Raw genomic sequence first — 16,994 nt, 5'->3', positions numbered from 1 at the left:
GGGTTTCATTTTTGTCAGTTCTTGGAGAAATGAGCTGAGCTCACACTAGCATTAAGAAGCAATTGTGAACATACCTGGAGGTCCAGGAAAGATGTAGGCGTCTGACTCAGTTTGTGGACGTGGTGAATACAATAGCAAGTCACAGAAAGCACATTCCTTCCTCCACTTTTGGAGTGCTTTGATCTGTGCCTTTAGAGCATATGGCTTTGGCTTCACTCTTTTCAAGTTTAAAAAAAAAAAAAAAAAGATTTACATTTCTTGTCTGGAAATCCATATGTGTTTTTAAGGGCACTTCCATCTTGTGATTTCTTCTTTATATAGAAGAATCACAGGTCTGGCTTGACTAATTTCCCAGAACCTGGATTTTTTTTTTAAGTGTTTACAAATATGCAATTGCAGGAGAACTCCTAAGAGACACTCTGTAATATGACCTGTAAGTGAATTCAGAATTTAAAAAGAAAAAAAACACTGAACACTAAGCACAACTTTTCTGTCACTGGAAAAGTGAAACTTCACTTAATATGGTCTGGTTTGAGGTATCCTTTCAGGTAGGCTAGAGGGATGTACTTTTTAATGAATTGAGTCCCGTACAAGGAACACACACAATACCCGTGGCCATGCATCATTCAGTGAATTAAATGGTAAGCTTTCAAAGCAATTTCAGTAATTCTTTGTGTGTATTTAATAGCAACATTAAAGAAGAGAGCACTGAATGTTTTTGTGTTAAAGGGTATCTTCTGTTAAGTGCTTTTCCAGCAAATGTATAATTCAATGGATTTATAAATGTCTCTGTAAGATCAGACTTAATGGCTTTGTCTTTCTGCTTTTCAAAATTGTGGGTGGAAGTGGATCTGTTTATTCTACTAATATGCGATGCTCTTTTTCTTGTGTTTGCTGTGTTATGTTAAATGTGTTCTAGAGGATATTCATGGGAGTCTGCTATATAAATTGAATCTCTTTGACATAAAAAATTCCAGATTTGTTATGACTTTGTTAGGAAGAACACTTGAAGTAGACTGCTCCAAAAATGTAGTAGAGGTTCGTTTTGCTGTCGCAAGTGAGGCATCCTGTACCTCACCCTGCTGATGGGTGAGGTGTTCTTGCAAAGGGGATGTGCCTTTTTCTGAAAACCTTGTCCTGAGAGGGAGCGCCTTCCAGCAGCTGAATATATGTGAGACATTTGCTCTGCTAGAACTGTGGATTTTTTTTGTTGTTGGTTGTGTTTTTTCTTTCTTTCTTTTTTTTTTTTTAATAGATAAGTTCTGGGACAGAGAACCTCTTCTTACAGCTTATCAGTGACTGCATCAGACTTGTCCTTTCTTTTGTCTTGTTTTCCTTGTTATCACCCGCCAATGTATGAAGGTTCAAAGGAGTGATTTAGTTAACTGAGTGTTTGCCATTACTGGGTCATATTGTTATCAGTCTCGATCATGATGAGTTAACCATTGTGTCTCATCCTTCTATATATAGAAGGTGGTTTTCAATACAGTAGGAGTAGATGAGCTCTGAATGCAGCAAAAAGCCCCGGAATAAGTATGCTAACTCAGAATGTTGCCTGTAACTTGTCAGTTACTTTACCAATGTGGGTCCAACGGCAAACATGTATAATTTGACTGGAGCTCTCTGAAGTATTTGTTTCATCCTTAAACTGAAAGCTCTATGCCTGAGAAGGAGGTACAAAATTGGATTTTCTTGTAATAGGCAGAAGTGAACTCCTCCTAGGAGTAACATTCTCGAGCAAGAGAAGAGCCCCCATCAGTTTAAATTTCAAATATTAAGCAGGTAATAAAAATGATGACTCGCTATGTAAGATGGTCACGACAGTCTGCTTCCTGTACTAAAGTAGCGCAAGATAAATTGACTGCTATGATTTCACTTCCATCAATAAAACGCAGCAATAGTTATAGCTTCCCAGTGGATTTGAAGTACAGTAAGTAAAATGAACCTCTGACACCCCTGCTTGCTTGCCCATTACACGCATAGCAGGTCGGCTGAGGATTAACTTGGCTGACGGGCAAGTTGATCCTGTGGATTCTCCCGATTCCAGACGGTGTGATCCAGCGGATTAAGAATGCTGTACGAAGGCATAAAATCCCCCATTTCTGTTCTCACCTCATCAGTTTGTTCCCTCCTGTCTTTTACAATATTACAGAGTTTGAAGATGTGTTGTAAGATAGTCCACTGTCTCAGAAAACTGGTTGCAAGAGTTACATCTCAAATTAACATTCATCTTAAGTACAGCAGTGATTAATTACCTATTTACTACAAGTAATTTGAATCAAACAACCTGTGATTAGATTTGTCCAAGAACTGTGGATTATGGAAGCTGTGTTTTAAGTGAAGGCATCCAGATTAGTAGGAGGTTTATTTGAACTGAATTTTTCAGTATAAATACTAATCAACTAAAAATAAATCTTTTAAGTGATGAAATTTTCTACCAATTGGTCATGAACTTTGGACTCAGTGGTGTTAATTGTATAGTAAATAAACAGGTCTTGTTTAATCAGATACTGAAGTAATGTTATTTGCAGAGAACTCGATTATACTTAGAACATTGATATTCAAGGCAAGCAACGTTTGAGTCTGTTTTTTATCTAACTATAAAAAAAATTCTAGACATCAGAACCGAAAAGCAGGCACTTTATTTTTTTTTAATCAAGTAACACGTTGCCTTTTTGCTTGCTTTTGGTCCCTTTAGTACTGTAGCTCCCTCTGAGCAGATCAAATGCCTTGAATATAAAGTAATTTCCATCGTATTCCTTCATAAGTATTGTAGGTGAGCAGTCTTCTAAACAATCTGTGGTACAGCAGTTTATTTTTTGTGGCGTTAAAACTTCAGCTACGATGATGCTTGCATTAAGGGCTGTAAACTTTCCTCTTATTGAAATTAGCAGGTGTTTTGCTTTTGTGGGCTGACTTCAGCGAAAACACTTGGAATTCAGAAGCTAAGAACAACGTAAATAATCTAATAAATAGAAAAGGAGCAGGTGGAGGAGGACATAACTTTTCAACATCTCACTCTTTGCAGTGAAGATTAAATGTTGGAACACTGTTTTTTTATTATATGCAAACATTGCATAAAACTAGCAGTGGAGATGATTGGCTTTCTTCTCTGTTTTCTTAGTAAATGACAAAGAAGTAGCATTGCGTGTAAGAAGGATCAGTTTTCAATGAAATGTACGCTGTTCAGTAGTTCCTCCTTTGAGGAAAAGCAGGCACATGCCAATTTTTGATCCACTGGTGAGCCACAGCTCTCAAGTTTTTATTTTCTAAAGTAGCAACAATTGAGTAAGTTTTGGCAGTCTATTCCAAAATTTCAAATTGAGTAAGGCTTACTTTGCTCGTGAAGAGAAGGGAGCTAGGTGGCGCCATTGGCCTGTCTGTTGCCTCTGCAAATTTGGGTTCAAAAGGTGTTTTTTCAGGTAGCGTGAGCTTGTGGTTCTGCCCTCGGAGCTGTGCTCTTGGCCCGTGTCTCTCACCAGGGCGAAGGTGGCAGGGACGCCGCATGTGTATGCGTGCAGTGTCCGATAGCCGGGTGCCGCTTTGCGATGGCCCGTTGTAGTTATCACTTCGGGTATCGGTTGTACGGGAAGCGAAGGTCTCGTACAAGAAGGTACTGCAGGAACGCTCATATATGTAGGGGTTGCTGCATGGTTGCTTGCGTGGTGGTGTAAGATGACAGTGTGCAAACTTCATGGCAAATAATAACTTTGAGCAGCCTCTGTGATGCAACAGACTTTGAAGAGTGATTTTTTTTTTTAAAAAAGCAAGGGTGCTATTTGTGTACCTGTGTGAGAGACCTCTGAGAGCAAAGAAAACACTTCAGAGCGAGCAAAGATGCGGTCGCAGGAAAAGGGCAGCACACGCTTCCTAGAGACCAGGTAGCTGGGGATGAGACGGGTGCAAGTGCGGCCTTAGGGAAACGATGCCGTCTTGGTTCAGAAAGAGACGGGTCGAGGAGAGGAAAAGAAGTCGTGTGGAAAAACTGCATGTCATTAATGATTTCTGTTGTTTCAAGTCTCACTTTTCTTGGTCTCGCCTCCCTGTCTCACCTTTTCCCGAGGCCCTGAGCATCACTTTTACTTGGCTTTTTCCATTAGTCGAATGAATGAGCTCAACACAGCATATACCGTGTATTTTCAGGTTTTGGTAAGATCATTAAATGCTTAACCATGTATTATAGATGTGAGCTTTGAGATCAAGGACTTGTGTTGAAAACTGACTAATTGCTAGTATAAATATTTCCTTGCAAGTTGCACAACTTTGGTTTATAGGAATGCTTGCTGTTCACGATGGAGGTGGGTGGAGGAAAATCGCCATCCTGAGCACAGCTCTTAGGCGTGTAAATATTTACACAGCTTGATTTTGGGGGCTGTCTCTTCTCATGGGTTTTTGGTCTGTAATATTCCAGGTTATATAAAACACTTGAACGCGGAGTTCCGTCTGATTTGGACGCACGCTGCTGTTACTCAGAGATACTGTCTGTCCACTTACTTTTCGTAACTGTGGCAGGGGCATGTAGTAACAGCTTACGGCCGTGTGGTGTCTTCCTGTATTTCTGCTGTTGTGTAATACACGGGGATTTTGATTGGACCAAGTACAGTTATACAATGTAGTGAGCCCAACCAGATTATAAAAATCCTTCTTCTCTATGTCTGCATCCTTTTAGACGGCAACTTGCAACTTGGACTGTTGCACTTTGCATAGGCTGGAAGAAATGCTGTAGAGGAGTTGACTGAGACGAGCCCTGGAAGTTAGTACTGGTTTCTTAAGGTAAGAGCTGCTTTTAATTCAAATGTTAATGGGGATAATTAGAGATATTCAGCTGCTTTAGTGTGGGCATTATTATCAGAAGAGGAAAGTAACTCGTGATCATGACAGACTTAAGATTTGAATAGCTAAATTTCAATATACTAGGGATTTGAGGAATTTTCATTTTAAAAATATTTTTGTTGCTACTGTAGAGAGAGAGATTTAAAGGTAGCTACTCTTTCCTGTTTACCTGTAAACTTTGGCTTCCTTTTAATTTCAACATGGGAGACAATTATATGAGGTTTTTGCAGTCAAAAACAGGGTTTAAGGATGCTTGACCACAAAAGTGCAGCATCTTGCTTAGTTTTTGGAAATTCTATGTAAAAGATCTGGAATTGAAGAATGTTAAATGGAAGGAAAATATTTATTTACTTGAAGTCAAGCTTGATGGAACAATTCTATATAATAAAGGTTTTTAAGTGTGTAATCAGTTAGGAGGCTTTATATTGCTTACTGGACTAAAATTGTTTTCCTCAAGCCAGGAGCATCTCTTTCAAAAGTAGACTTAGGAATGCTTAAGTCTGAGGAAAGGAACTTCACATTCAGGGTTGAAAAAGCTGGCACGTCACCCAGGTTTGTTTTAATAAATGGAATTTTTCCTAGATGAGTCTATAACTTCACCTTTGTTTTAATGTGATTAGAGTCTTGAATAAAAGTAGCTTACATCAAAGTGCCAAGTAGAAGTACAAAGAAAGCTGAGAAAAGAACCAGTGTGTGTTCAGATTGCTTTCTGAGTGCAGTAAAGGAGCTTAATGAACTGTGTATTAAGGTCCATAATAATGTGGAGGTATCTAAATTCTTAATTATTAATGCGCCACAGGGAAACTATAAAGGCTGTGTACTATTTTCAGTTGAGTTAACTCGTGCCATAAACACTGCGGGAGGTGTTCTGGGCTAAAAGTAAGACTATGAAGTGGTAATACATTTCATAAGGAAAACTGAGGCATTTCATTTTTATTAACTGTGGGCATCATTCCGATCTTGAGAACATTAAAGGTGTCATTTGATACCAGTCACTGGATATAAAGCTGTAAAACTGCATCTCCTAGATTTTGCTTATACCTCTTGAAATACGTTCTTGTAGCTTGTTCTGTGTACTTCTCTCTTGGTCTTTCATTAGGACTCTTAATACAGAGCATTGTATACAGATTAAAACTCTTATGGAGAGTGGTGCACGCATTGCACAGAAATTTGGCCGAACTGTTGCCTGTAGGAACAATAAATACAGAGAGAAGTGAGGTGGAAGATGAGCAAGGAGCAGCCTGACAAATAACGTTTTAACCGAACATGCCCCTTCAGGTTGTCCTACACTTCTTGGAAATACTCCTATTTCACATATCTTTGTTTAGAACCATAGCTAAATTGGCTCTTCTAAAAAAGCTGATTAACTGGAGATGTAATTTTTAAAAGCTGTACGATCCTTTGTTAAATATTTCATTCATTTGGATTTAAGGCCACTTCTGAACAAGCTCATTCACACGGGAAGTTAATGAGATTTAACTAATGTGCTTTAAATCAAGAGAAGGTTTGAACTCATAACTTTCCTCTGTGTCTTTGTGTAGACATGCTCTAATGTTGGTCAACTGTAAGACATACTGTTCTGGACGGCAGTCAAAATACCAACTACTTAAAAATTCATTAGTGCCTACAAAGAGAGAATATGTTTGCGCTTTGAAGACTTTGAAGTGAAGTGAGAAGCCAACTCAGGACCAAAATTCCTTAAAGTAACCTTGAAATCTTATTTTTAAAAGCTGACTTTTAGAAAGTTTTGGCATAATTAGCAGTATTTTGTCCACTTCTAACACAGGTAAAGGGGAATGATGCCTTTTTAGTGTTGTGTTAGGAATTTGAAATACACTTCTTTCATATGCGTGGATGTAATTGCTCTCCGTTGGCGGCATGGCGGGAAGGAATCGTCTGTAGCATTTAGAGATGTGATACCTTTTTAGTGCCCTTTCCTTTAATGGAAAGGAATTTGGGATGCAAGGAGCGCATGGTAGAGACTAATTTTAAGTATTTTCCTGACCTAAGAGGCTCAGTTACAAAATAGCCCGAGGAAAAGCCTTACTTCAGACTAAAGCAGGAAGATACTTCTGTTGCTACATGTAAAAACTAACGTGCAGGTGCTACGCAGCTTTTTCCGTGTCTGTAAGACAGTCAAAAGCCCTTGCAAAGTTGAACAAATGCCCTTCAGGCACACCTACGTATCTGGAACGGTTTGTGGGCAGGGACCTCGGAGGAGCTGCATCTAAGTGCCAATGTCAAGACGTACAGTAATACCCACAGCCAATACTCTGAGGCAATTGAACTTGCGGTTTTGGGTCTGTAGACGGTGTTCTGACTGCATCGTGTTAAGGACTTGTTGGGCTTTATTAGCCTTGCTGATGAGTTAGGTGTTGATGAATCCTTTGGAAAGAGGAGGACCTTTTTGCTTTGTAGGAAAACATCAAGCAACTTTTTGGACCATTTTGAGTAGCAAGATAGATATTAAGTGCTTTCTTCTGATCACTTATAATTTGGTCATTAATTTTTTTTCAGCCCCTCTGATAAAGTACTGCTTCATTTTAACGACTTGAATTTCTCAGGCTTAATGTATTTGTTTTGTTAAATAGTGGGTGTAAGTGGCTTGCTCTGAGGATCTTCTAGTATGAAAATTGCGATAACTCAGGACTTGCGAAGGCGATGACGAGTATAAATACAAATCACAATGCCTGCGGCTCTGATTTAATGCGTGGAAGGCCAGGTGCGTTTAATAACAGGAAGAGGAGTCTTTGTTTCTTAATACTTTAATGGGACAAAATCAGAGCAGAAATTTTGTGCGACTGGCTTAACTAGAGCCAATAACAATCTGGATAAAGCTGCTGTTCCATAATTAACTGGGAATTGCCTTGCTTTTGTGTTTGATCATTTGTCTGGCCAGGGATAGCTGCACCCTCTAAGTAAACTTGTCTAATTGGAGCCTCTGCAGAATTCCATGATTGTCCGCTTTGCCAGTCTCGAGAGTTTAAAAGCACTCCTGTTCCCCTAATCAGTCTGCAGTGCTTCGGTGAAGGCATTTCTTTCAAGACTTCCCCGATCTCTTGGCATCCATCCTGCCGCCTTCTGGGGCAATCTGCATCTCCCGGGATACACTCTTGCTGATCCCAGCTGTGTGTCTGCCTGTCCCCCTCCTCCTGGTCTCCTGGTGAACGGCGGCTGGCAACCAAACTGTGTGCAGCTCTGTGCTGCAGAATGCAGCCTCTCTCTTTATATGTCTTCAGTGCTGTAGAGTAATATTAAACAACTTGGCCTAAATGCACTTTTTTTTTTTTTTTTTAAACTAAACAATGTAAATGCAGTGTGTTTGTTACTGGCTCAATGTTTTCATAGCTGTCCGACGCTACAGGAACTGACCGTTTATCTTGACTTGCGGTCCACAGCATGCCCTTTTCAGAAGCAGCTCTGCAGCACTCGTAGAATCGGGTACTGATGTGGTGAAGAGAGGAGGATTTTAAAACTGGCGGTGTGTTCCGCTCCGTTTCCAAACTGGATGTGTTTTGACAATAAAATATCCCAAGTGCGGAGAGTCAAAGTTCCTTTCCTCGTCTCTGTCTTGTGTCTATGGGCAATAATATGTTCTCAGACTTACAGGATGTGTTGATTTGTATTCAGACACACAGTGTGCTTATTTTTCAGAGGTGCCAAATACTTGAAACCGCCACTGGAGTTGGTCGAACTTCAGATGTACTGAAGTTCAGCTTATTTTCCTTAAGTGTTTTGAATTTATTTACAATTTAGGTGAAGTTAACCTTGGCTGTAAGGTTGGACAACTTCTGGCTGAGCGTCATCTCTGCTTGCGGGAGAAGCTAGTTGATATTCACGTAAGCCTGACAGCTAATTAAAAATAATAAATTGGAGTTTGTAATTAAGCTATCACCTTAATTTGATTCTAATCTCCTTAGCGTATGCTACAGACAGAGCTCTTTTGGCTCGTCAGCCATCTGTAAAAGCCAAGAAGGTCCTATGTTGGATCTCGCTTGGCTCTTTCCTCAGAGCTGCGTGACGTGCTCACCAGGTGGCATACCTACATTGAGTACTCCTGGGAGCTTTTCCATCTGTAGGCTCCAAAGAATTTTTTGTTCCGTCACCAGTTTCTTTTATAACCGCCAGCACTGTCCTTCCCGCTGCAAAAATTTCCCTTGCGCAGCAGTGTAGAGCCACCAAATGCAGGTTAGTTGCTTCATTTCCCCTGGGGAGATGCAGAGAAGAGGACCACAGTTATTGATTAACCATTTAATTCCATTTTGATGCTTCTGCTAGGCTGAGAAGTGTGACGGACGACAGCCCTGAGATTTCCATGACCAGGTTAACGAGGTATGAATATGGAGGCAGGGATGCAAATAAGTCTGAGATCCTCCCGGCCAAGGAGGGCATACACATACTTCCCAGACTAGCTAGGATTCTCCTTTGAACTCTTTCACCAGTCAGAGTTGATTTGTGTCCTAGACTTGCCCCAGCAGAATTTGGTGTTTGAGGGAAATCGAGACAGCAAACCACGATTATAAAGTAGCCAATTTCCATTTCTCCTTTTCATAGTCTTTGCAGTCTGCTCTGCTGCTTTGCTTGTGATTCTGCAGTGGTTTCTCTCTGTGGCTATGGTTTTAGGGCATCGGGTACCGGTTTTTAAATGCAGTGACCCCATCATGCAAAACATGGATTCAGTGCTACTTCAGTTCTGTTCAGACCTTGGGCCTGGTGCTAGTGTTCGTCTGCTGTGCTTTATGCTGGGTCAGCTCTCTCCTGTCCTCTCAAAGCAGCTGTGCTGGTCAATGTGGAAAGCCTGAAATATTTATGCTGACATCTCTGTATGGTGGGCCTGGCTAAGCTGATAGAAATTTGGTGGTTCTCAGGCTAGATCCAGCTGAAATTGGTAAAGACCCTCATGGCTTTAGGAAGTTTTTGTTTTGAATTTACCAAATAGGGAAATACATGAAGCTGCTTCCCTCTGAAAGCTCATGGGGGGAAAAAAAATTGCATCATGCTAGCACTTTGTTAAAACAGTAATTTTTAGGGTTGAAAGTCATCGTGACAAAGCTGGAAAGGGAATGAATTAAGCATTTCAAACTGCAAATGTCCTTTCTGTTCAGGAAGGCCGTTCAGACCTGTAGCTGCCAGTCTGGCAGCACCTGACAAATTATTGACACTTCTAATGGATGCAAAACACAAACAAACAAGCAACAACAACAGCAACAAACCCCTGTTGCCCCAAGCACGTTGCAGCCCGGAGGTCAGGTTGCTTTTGTTTTCCCCAGCCTTTGCTTTACCAAGCTCTAGATGTCGACAAACCTTCCTGTAGCTTTGTCTCCTCTCCCCGAACATACCAAATCCCGGGAAAAGTGGGCTGAAGACGCCCAGTGACCTTTCCCCGGTTTCTGAGGATCAGCGATAGCTGTTGCCTTCTGTGAACTTGTACGTGGACATTCCCATTCAGTAGGCTATCTGTGTAAACACTAACTTTATCTAAATCACTGTGAACCCGTGCCAGCTTCTGGCCTTCCTGAGTTAATCATGTATAGGGATTGAAGGTAATTTTAATGTTCATCAGTATACTGGTTGAAATTTCATTTCTCGCATTTACATTTGATCCAAGGTGGCAGATAATTTAGTGTACTGTGTGTACTTACCTAATGTCAAAGGGGTTTTATCTCTTGATACATTGCTTTTTGGCTTCTGATGGGTTAGGATTGTTATAGATGGTTATAAAAGGTCTGAGTCACCTTGTTTAGCTATTGTCGGTTGGTGGGATAAAAGGTGTGATAAGGAAGAACGTTACCCTTTAGGGTAACCTGATCTGCTGCCTAAAGGTTTCTGCTTTGATTTGACGATCCTGACTGTAGAATAAAACTGTTTTGAAAAATCTGTGGTTAAGGTCTGTGCCATTAAGGGCAAGTTTCACTGCCGAGTAGAAGTAACCGAAAGTATGGTTTGGAAACTTGTTCTGCTTGTCTTCCTTGGACACCGCCCTGACATATGTATGTATGAGCATGTGTACGTGTGTGTGTATATGTGCGCACATGCACCATAGCAGATCGGGCTATTTTTGCCTGTTAATTTGGATGCTACCATTTGGGAACCTTCATCTTGGAGATCAAAACAATTTTGTTCTAGCTGTTGTGCTTCTGCTGTGAAGAATTAATACAAGTTGCACTTTATTTATGTGCTTCTGTCATGTGCTTCACAAGAGTAATTCACAAGGAATTACCATGTCTTACTTGAGAAGACAGCAGTCTTAGTGTCTTGCAGTGCAAAGTAAAATAAGGTTATATGTTCTTCTTTCCCGGGCATCGGTGGAGATGCTAGTTAATGCTAACTAAGAAGACTATCTTGCCAGAATACCTTAAGCTAGATCTCCAAAACGACAGGTTTCCTGCTGGTGCAACTCTTACACTGGTGTTTTACTGGCATGGCTGCATTTGTTTGGGGTGTGAGATTCAGACTTCTCCCTTTTCTTTCCATATCTGAGATGATAAAGCTACCAGAGTAAGCTAAGCCTGTCCCTGTCACTGTTCTTCTTGGAGACTTTAAAAAAAAAAGTCTGCATTAAAACAAAAAGGCAAATTCCTTTCAAATTCCTTTTTTTTTCCTTTTTTTTTTTCCTGTGCTTTGGGAAAAAACCTTCATGTCTCTACACTAAAAATAGACAAAACCCCTCAAAAAAAGAGACTACCCCCAAGCCAAACCTTGAGCTAGTATCTCTTCCTCCTCTCTGACATGTTCATGTCATTTCTCAGACCGGCACAGGCAGGTTTGGGATCAGGGTTGCTATAAAGTTTTGAGGAGGTCCCCTCCGTTACCTGGTGCTCAAACTCAGAAGTAGACTAATTTAAAGTTGCTGTCCATGTCTAGAAATCTGTATTATCAAAGTGGAAGTACGTGGTTATTGTAAAAATGGAAATGCCTTTTTTCCGAAAGGTATTTATAGCAGTAAGTACTTGAACTAGTCCTCTCCTTTAGTCTTACGTTCAAGCAAGAAACGATTAATTATGCTATCTTAATATTGACTTTAAAAAATGGGTCTTAATTAAATCCTTATTTGAAGGTACTACTTTCCATCCCATTTTGCTTTAATTAGGAATGCTTCAAGGGCATTTGAGTGCCCATCTAGTATTTCTTATGTATGTATATTTTCTCTCTTGAAAAGTTAAATCACTTTGAAAGATTAATATCTCTTTCACCTCAAGTAACCAGAATTTTCTAGCAAATGGGTAATTAACAGCTATTAAGAGATTCTAAAATATTAGTACTATAATTTTTCAAACAGTCCTGAATTGCCCCTAGCAGAAGGGATTTTGTCAACTTTAATTATTTTTGCAATTACAGGAGACATTTGAGCTGCTGGCATTTTCCTGGACAGTATTTTGGAAGGGAAACTTTTTTTAACTACTTTTTGGGATTCTAATATTTACATACTTCCTGAGTTTTTTGAATATCCATTAGCTGCATTTCAGCCTCCAGCAATTTAGTTGAAAATGTCATTAACTCGCTTTTGAAGCAACCCCAGTGTGCAGTGAGTTTTGCTGCTTAACTATGTTCTTGTTTTTGCCGAGAATGTCACTCTATGATTTTGAAAAGAGCATTTTTCAGGTCTGTCGTGTACTTTTATCCGTAGCTTAGCTTGTTTCATCCTCAGCTGTCTACGACTGCACTTTCTTTTCTGAAGCTGTATGGGACCTCAGCAACCAGAGGCTGCAAAACTCAGTTTGCTGCACAATTGGTTGTGCTGTCCTGTGGGAAGTGTGTGTTCAAATCCATTAATTCATGCCGCTTAGTCTTGGAAATGGCAAAAATGTGGATGGTTGTGGACTGGCACATCTATTTTGAGGAGCGAATGTGGGAAAACTATACTGTAGTGACCCATCTGGTAGAACAAAAGAGGACCAGTGTGCTGTATGATCTTTGCTCTTCCCGTGCCAAAACAGAAGTGGTACTAATTGAAAGGCAGGCTGAGTTTTATCCTGAAGCAGTTGCTTCTGCATCATCAGGCAGATAACTCTGCAAGTCCCTCAAGAAAATGGAGTAATTTTGGTTAAGGGTGTACAAACAGAAGGGGCTCCTGTCTGTTTGAAAAAGGCCATTGAATGTGAGGCGTGCTTCACTGTCAATCTAGTATAAGCTTCCTGGGAAGTTTTTATTTAAAAATAAGTTATGTTAAAAGGAGGGGTTTTGTTATGCAGAGGCAAACTCATGAAGAGGTCTACAAATTTGAATTCTCTGACGAAGTGTTAGTATTATTTGCAAGGGATGTACAACAGCAAATTGTTGAGCATCCCTGCATAGCTGAAGTACAGGATTATTTTGTTCTCAAAAAGTTCTATGGGAATTACAGTGAAATTGAACCAAAAAAATGAATTTCTAATATGCTAATAATAATTGAAGACCACAAGAGAAGAACGAGAGAATAATTGCAATATTCCAATCCTGAAAGAATTTAAAATACCTTCAGCTTTATCTTTAAAGGATAATCTCTTAATTATCAAATCGTAAAAAGGAATGATAAAAGTAGATGAGTGTTGAGCATGAAGGGGAACAAAGCTTGCGGGGCATGCGTGTTTTGTCCATACATCTTAGGTAATCATGCAAAACTTGATTCCTCTCTTTGATTCTAGGTACTGTTCATGCTAACAATAGTTAAAGAAAACCCTGATGTTCCAGCTGCATTACTTGGCGCTTTTCTAATTCCTGGAGGTGCTGCGGTTTAAGTAAGAACTAGTCCTCTTAGTACCTGGCCTGTCATCTCAGAAGCATCCATTTGGGTACTGTATGCAAGTCCTTGACATTCTGGAAACGATGGGGATTGGTAAGAATACCACTTCGAAAGCGGTGGAGGCTGGAGGCTCAACAGAAGGCAAATATGAGGATGAATCTAAACATCCCACCTTTTTCACTCTGCCTGTAAGTAACACATCCAAGAAACACATCCTCAAGCCTAATATAAATCAATGACTAGTGCTTAGTTCTAGTCATGCTGTACAAAACCTTATCTACCTAAGTAGTTTATATTACCTTCTCTTCTGTCACTTGCTAATGTTATTAAACTACGTGTATATATATGTGTGTGTGTGTGTGTGTATTGTTTGTTTGTTTAGCCAGTTCTACAGAAGTAATTGTGATCCTTTGGTTCCCAGAACTAAAATAGCAAGAATAACATATTTCTTAGCTTCCTGGTTGCCTGGACAAATGTTCAGATTTGAGTTGCTGAAAGGATCGGAAGTCACTTCTACAAGTCTGCTACAACTGTGTGAAAACCTGTGGCCAGTTGTGTTGTCTATGGTTATGTCAAGTGTGTGCACTAAAGCAGTGCTGAACATGCAGAACATGCGTCTCCCTGGGCAGTTTATGGTTAGAAGAATAGACTTTCATACTTAAGAAAGCATCAACCCCGAGAGAAGTGTGCCTTGAGTCAGCTGACTGCAAGAAGAGTAGTAGGCAACAGCAAAAAAATTTCCTTGTCTTGTTCTGCTCTTTCAGATTTTCAGTTATATCATTCCATCGTAGATACCTGCCTCTTAAGAACTCTTCTGATCAATCTGCTGCTAGTTCTCCCCAACCCCAATAGACGCTGTCCAGTCACGAAGGAGCTGTTTGTGATCTCTTTCAAGCTTTTTGTGGCGTTCCTAGGCTCGTTGTTCTGGATAGGATTGCTTGCCGTGTCTGTTATCTTCTCTAACAAAACACAAAAACTTTCTAAAATGTAAAAGGCAGATGTCATTCTTTCTCTCCCCCCCCCCCCCCAAAATCACCCTTGTACTTGACATCAAGTGTAGTTGCAGAGAAAATGTTTGTTTTACTATATTGTGTGTATTTATTTTTTAAGGTCGTGATAAATGGTGGAGCAACATCCAGTGGTGATCAGGATACAGAAGACACAGAGCTGATGGCAATCTATACTACAGAAAATGGCATAGCAGAAAAGGTTTGTAGTAGTTCCCTTCCCTTCCAAAGCAAGAGCTCATTCTTGCTTTTTCACTTTTAGTTTTTGTTCACACTAGTTTTACTTGGCTGTGTGATTTACTTTCTCTAATCAAACCTGCTGACTTGCAGGCTTACATCAGGTTTTGGCCAGTTCTGCCTTTGTGACTCCTCTGGCCGCACACGTGATTACAGAACTTGGGGGCTGACTCAGCAAACGTTAGGAGTGGTTTATGCACTTTGACCTGCCATCTGAATTCATAATATGCGCTTTTTGCTATTTCTTCATTTCGGCTGGCCTGTTACACTATTTCCCTAATAAGGTTCTTCGGTTCTTCAGTTGTTAACTATTTTTTTTTTGTTTTAGACAAATAAACTGGTGGTGTTGAGCACCTTCTGAAGAGGAGTCTTTCCTGGTGCAAGCAGTCTCTTCCAAGCTCTAACATCATGTTAATTTTCTAATCCTTTTTCCAAGTAGGGGGCTGCTTATTATTTTCTGACAGCTTTGTGAGTGAAGTTCAGGTGGTTAATAAAAACCCGTGAACATTTTTTCGTAGCATACCAATGTTTGTGTCCTAGCTGTTGAGAAAGACCCTGTTGAGGTCTAAAATGAGACCGATTTGGTTTTGACTTTTAAGCTTTTTTCTCGACATTCCATCATTCTTCAGCCTGGTTTAATAATAATCTTGCAAACAGAGAAAGTGTGAATCTGACCTTTTATTTAGAATAAGGAATAGGATTACAATACATCTGAAATGCACCTTTTTCTGTGGTGTTCATTACTGATTAGCTGTGAGGTTAATGACTGTCTCAAAACTGCCTCAGTTCAACAGAGTGTTTCAAATGCACCAATTAAACAAATGTAATGATGCTCTTAATTGAAACTAGGAGTGGGTTTTTTTTTCTTTGTTTGCTTCATTTGAGCTGCACTAGGGTCAAAGGGTGTAGCTAAGGTTTTCAAACACAGAGACTTCAAAATTCTCTCCTGAATTTCGGATTTAAATTGTAGCTCAAACAGGTAGTTCTGACGGAGGTCTTGTAGGGTTACGCTTCAGAAGAACGTTATAAATGCTGCGGCGTGCATCTGATCTAGTCTGTCCCTTTCTTGCAGCTGGTCTGTATGTAGAGGTTTGTCTCGAATACGTCTCTACTACCATTTTGATAATGCTAATATTTTAATGGACAAATTTTGGCAACTGTTATCCTGCTGATGTGTATGATGGCTGATTCTGGGTCATGCTCAGACTAGTGTAGAAAGAGACAATCTGATAAAAGCCTTGAGCAAAAGTTGTTGGGATGAAATTGTGCAACTTAGATTAGCGATCTCTAGACATTAAAGCATGTCTTCATGGCCTGTTTTTTTTCCAAACGTATGTTTTTCTCCTTTTCACTAGCTCTATGTGATCAGAACTGTGAATGATGGATGATAACATGCCTTAAGAAGACAGTGAGCTTTTAATCAGCTAAATCTGCTTGAGTTAAACCTTTGTTGTGTCTTAAAATGAATGAGCAGTGAAAGGAGGGGCTTTAGCAATTAGCAGTCTCATGTATTAAGATGGTATTTGAGGCTAGTATTTCTGCTAATCTAGCCAAGCCTCTTGTTTTTTCACTTAAAATAACAGCGTGTGCATGAAGCATGATTATTCTTCAGTTTCCATTCCTCTTAAGATATTCACCAAAAAAGCAAGCGACGACCTTGAATAAAAGTCTATAACAAATTTAGAGAACTGAAATGTATTTAATTGCTGGAGGGTGCCTCTTGCTTACCTTCTCCCGCAATATTTGCTAGCTCAAACAATAAACTCTTTGCCCACATGAAAAATAACTGTAGTGGTGCATCTCTGCAGAATAAACAGCAATGCACTGCTTATTGTTTAATGAAATAAGGAGATGATGACACATTCAAATTAATTTCTCTAAAGGCCTCTTACTGGTTCCTCGCAGTTCATCAGCTTTCTCTTGGTCCTTTCCCCTCCTGTTTTATAAGGGAACCTTCTTCTTGCGCTGTTGTTGGTGTTTGCTTCCTCTGTTTTTGTTTCCCATCGTTTTTGCTCCACCTTTATCTCTGTCTTATCTTTTTCTCTGTGTATATCTGTTCTGTGCTTTTTTTCACTTTTGTGTTGTCCCACTTGTGAGCAGTTAAGAAATGAATTAGTCTGTAATCCAGATCCCGTTCAGAAAGATGCAGTTCATTCTCGGCAGTTCCCTAAAACATGTTACTATGGCATACTTGG

General features: G+C 39.9%; 1 protein-coding gene across 6 annotated transcripts in view; it reads left to right on the top strand.

Moving 5' to 3' along the window:
* SLC23A2 (solute carrier family 23 member 2) overlaps positions 1–16,994 on the top strand; it is a 57,903-nt gene that overhangs the window by 10,838 nt on the left and 30,071 nt on the right. For 2 of the 6 annotated variants that reach the window (XM_067312574.1, XM_067312569.1), the window contains exons 2-4: positions 4,670–4,773; positions 13,458–13,743; positions 14,666–14,764. In XM_067312574.1, coding sequence (XP_067168675.1) covers positions 13,612–13,743; positions 14,666–14,764 — 231 coding nt within the window. In that variant the 5' untranslated portion in view covers positions 4,670–4,773; positions 13,458–13,611. Of the gene's footprint in view, positions 1–1,158; positions 1,172–4,669; positions 4,774–5,339; positions 5,386–9,126; positions 9,166–13,457; positions 13,744–14,665; positions 14,765–16,994 lie in introns of those variants that run through there. The other 4 variants (XM_067312570.1, XM_067312573.1, XM_067312571.1 and 1 more) reach the window with 4 other exon arrangements.

This window comes from Apteryx mantelli, chromosome 29 (genome assembly GCF_036417845.1).
Source record: "Apteryx mantelli isolate bAptMan1 chromosome 29, bAptMan1.hap1, whole genome shotgun sequence".
NCBI classification, from domain to species: domain Eukaryota; kingdom Metazoa; phylum Chordata; class Aves; order Apterygiformes; family Apterygidae; genus Apteryx; species Apteryx mantelli.
The sequence above is the reverse complement of the archived record's forward strand: the minus strand, read 5'-3'. Positions and strand labels throughout refer to the sequence as shown.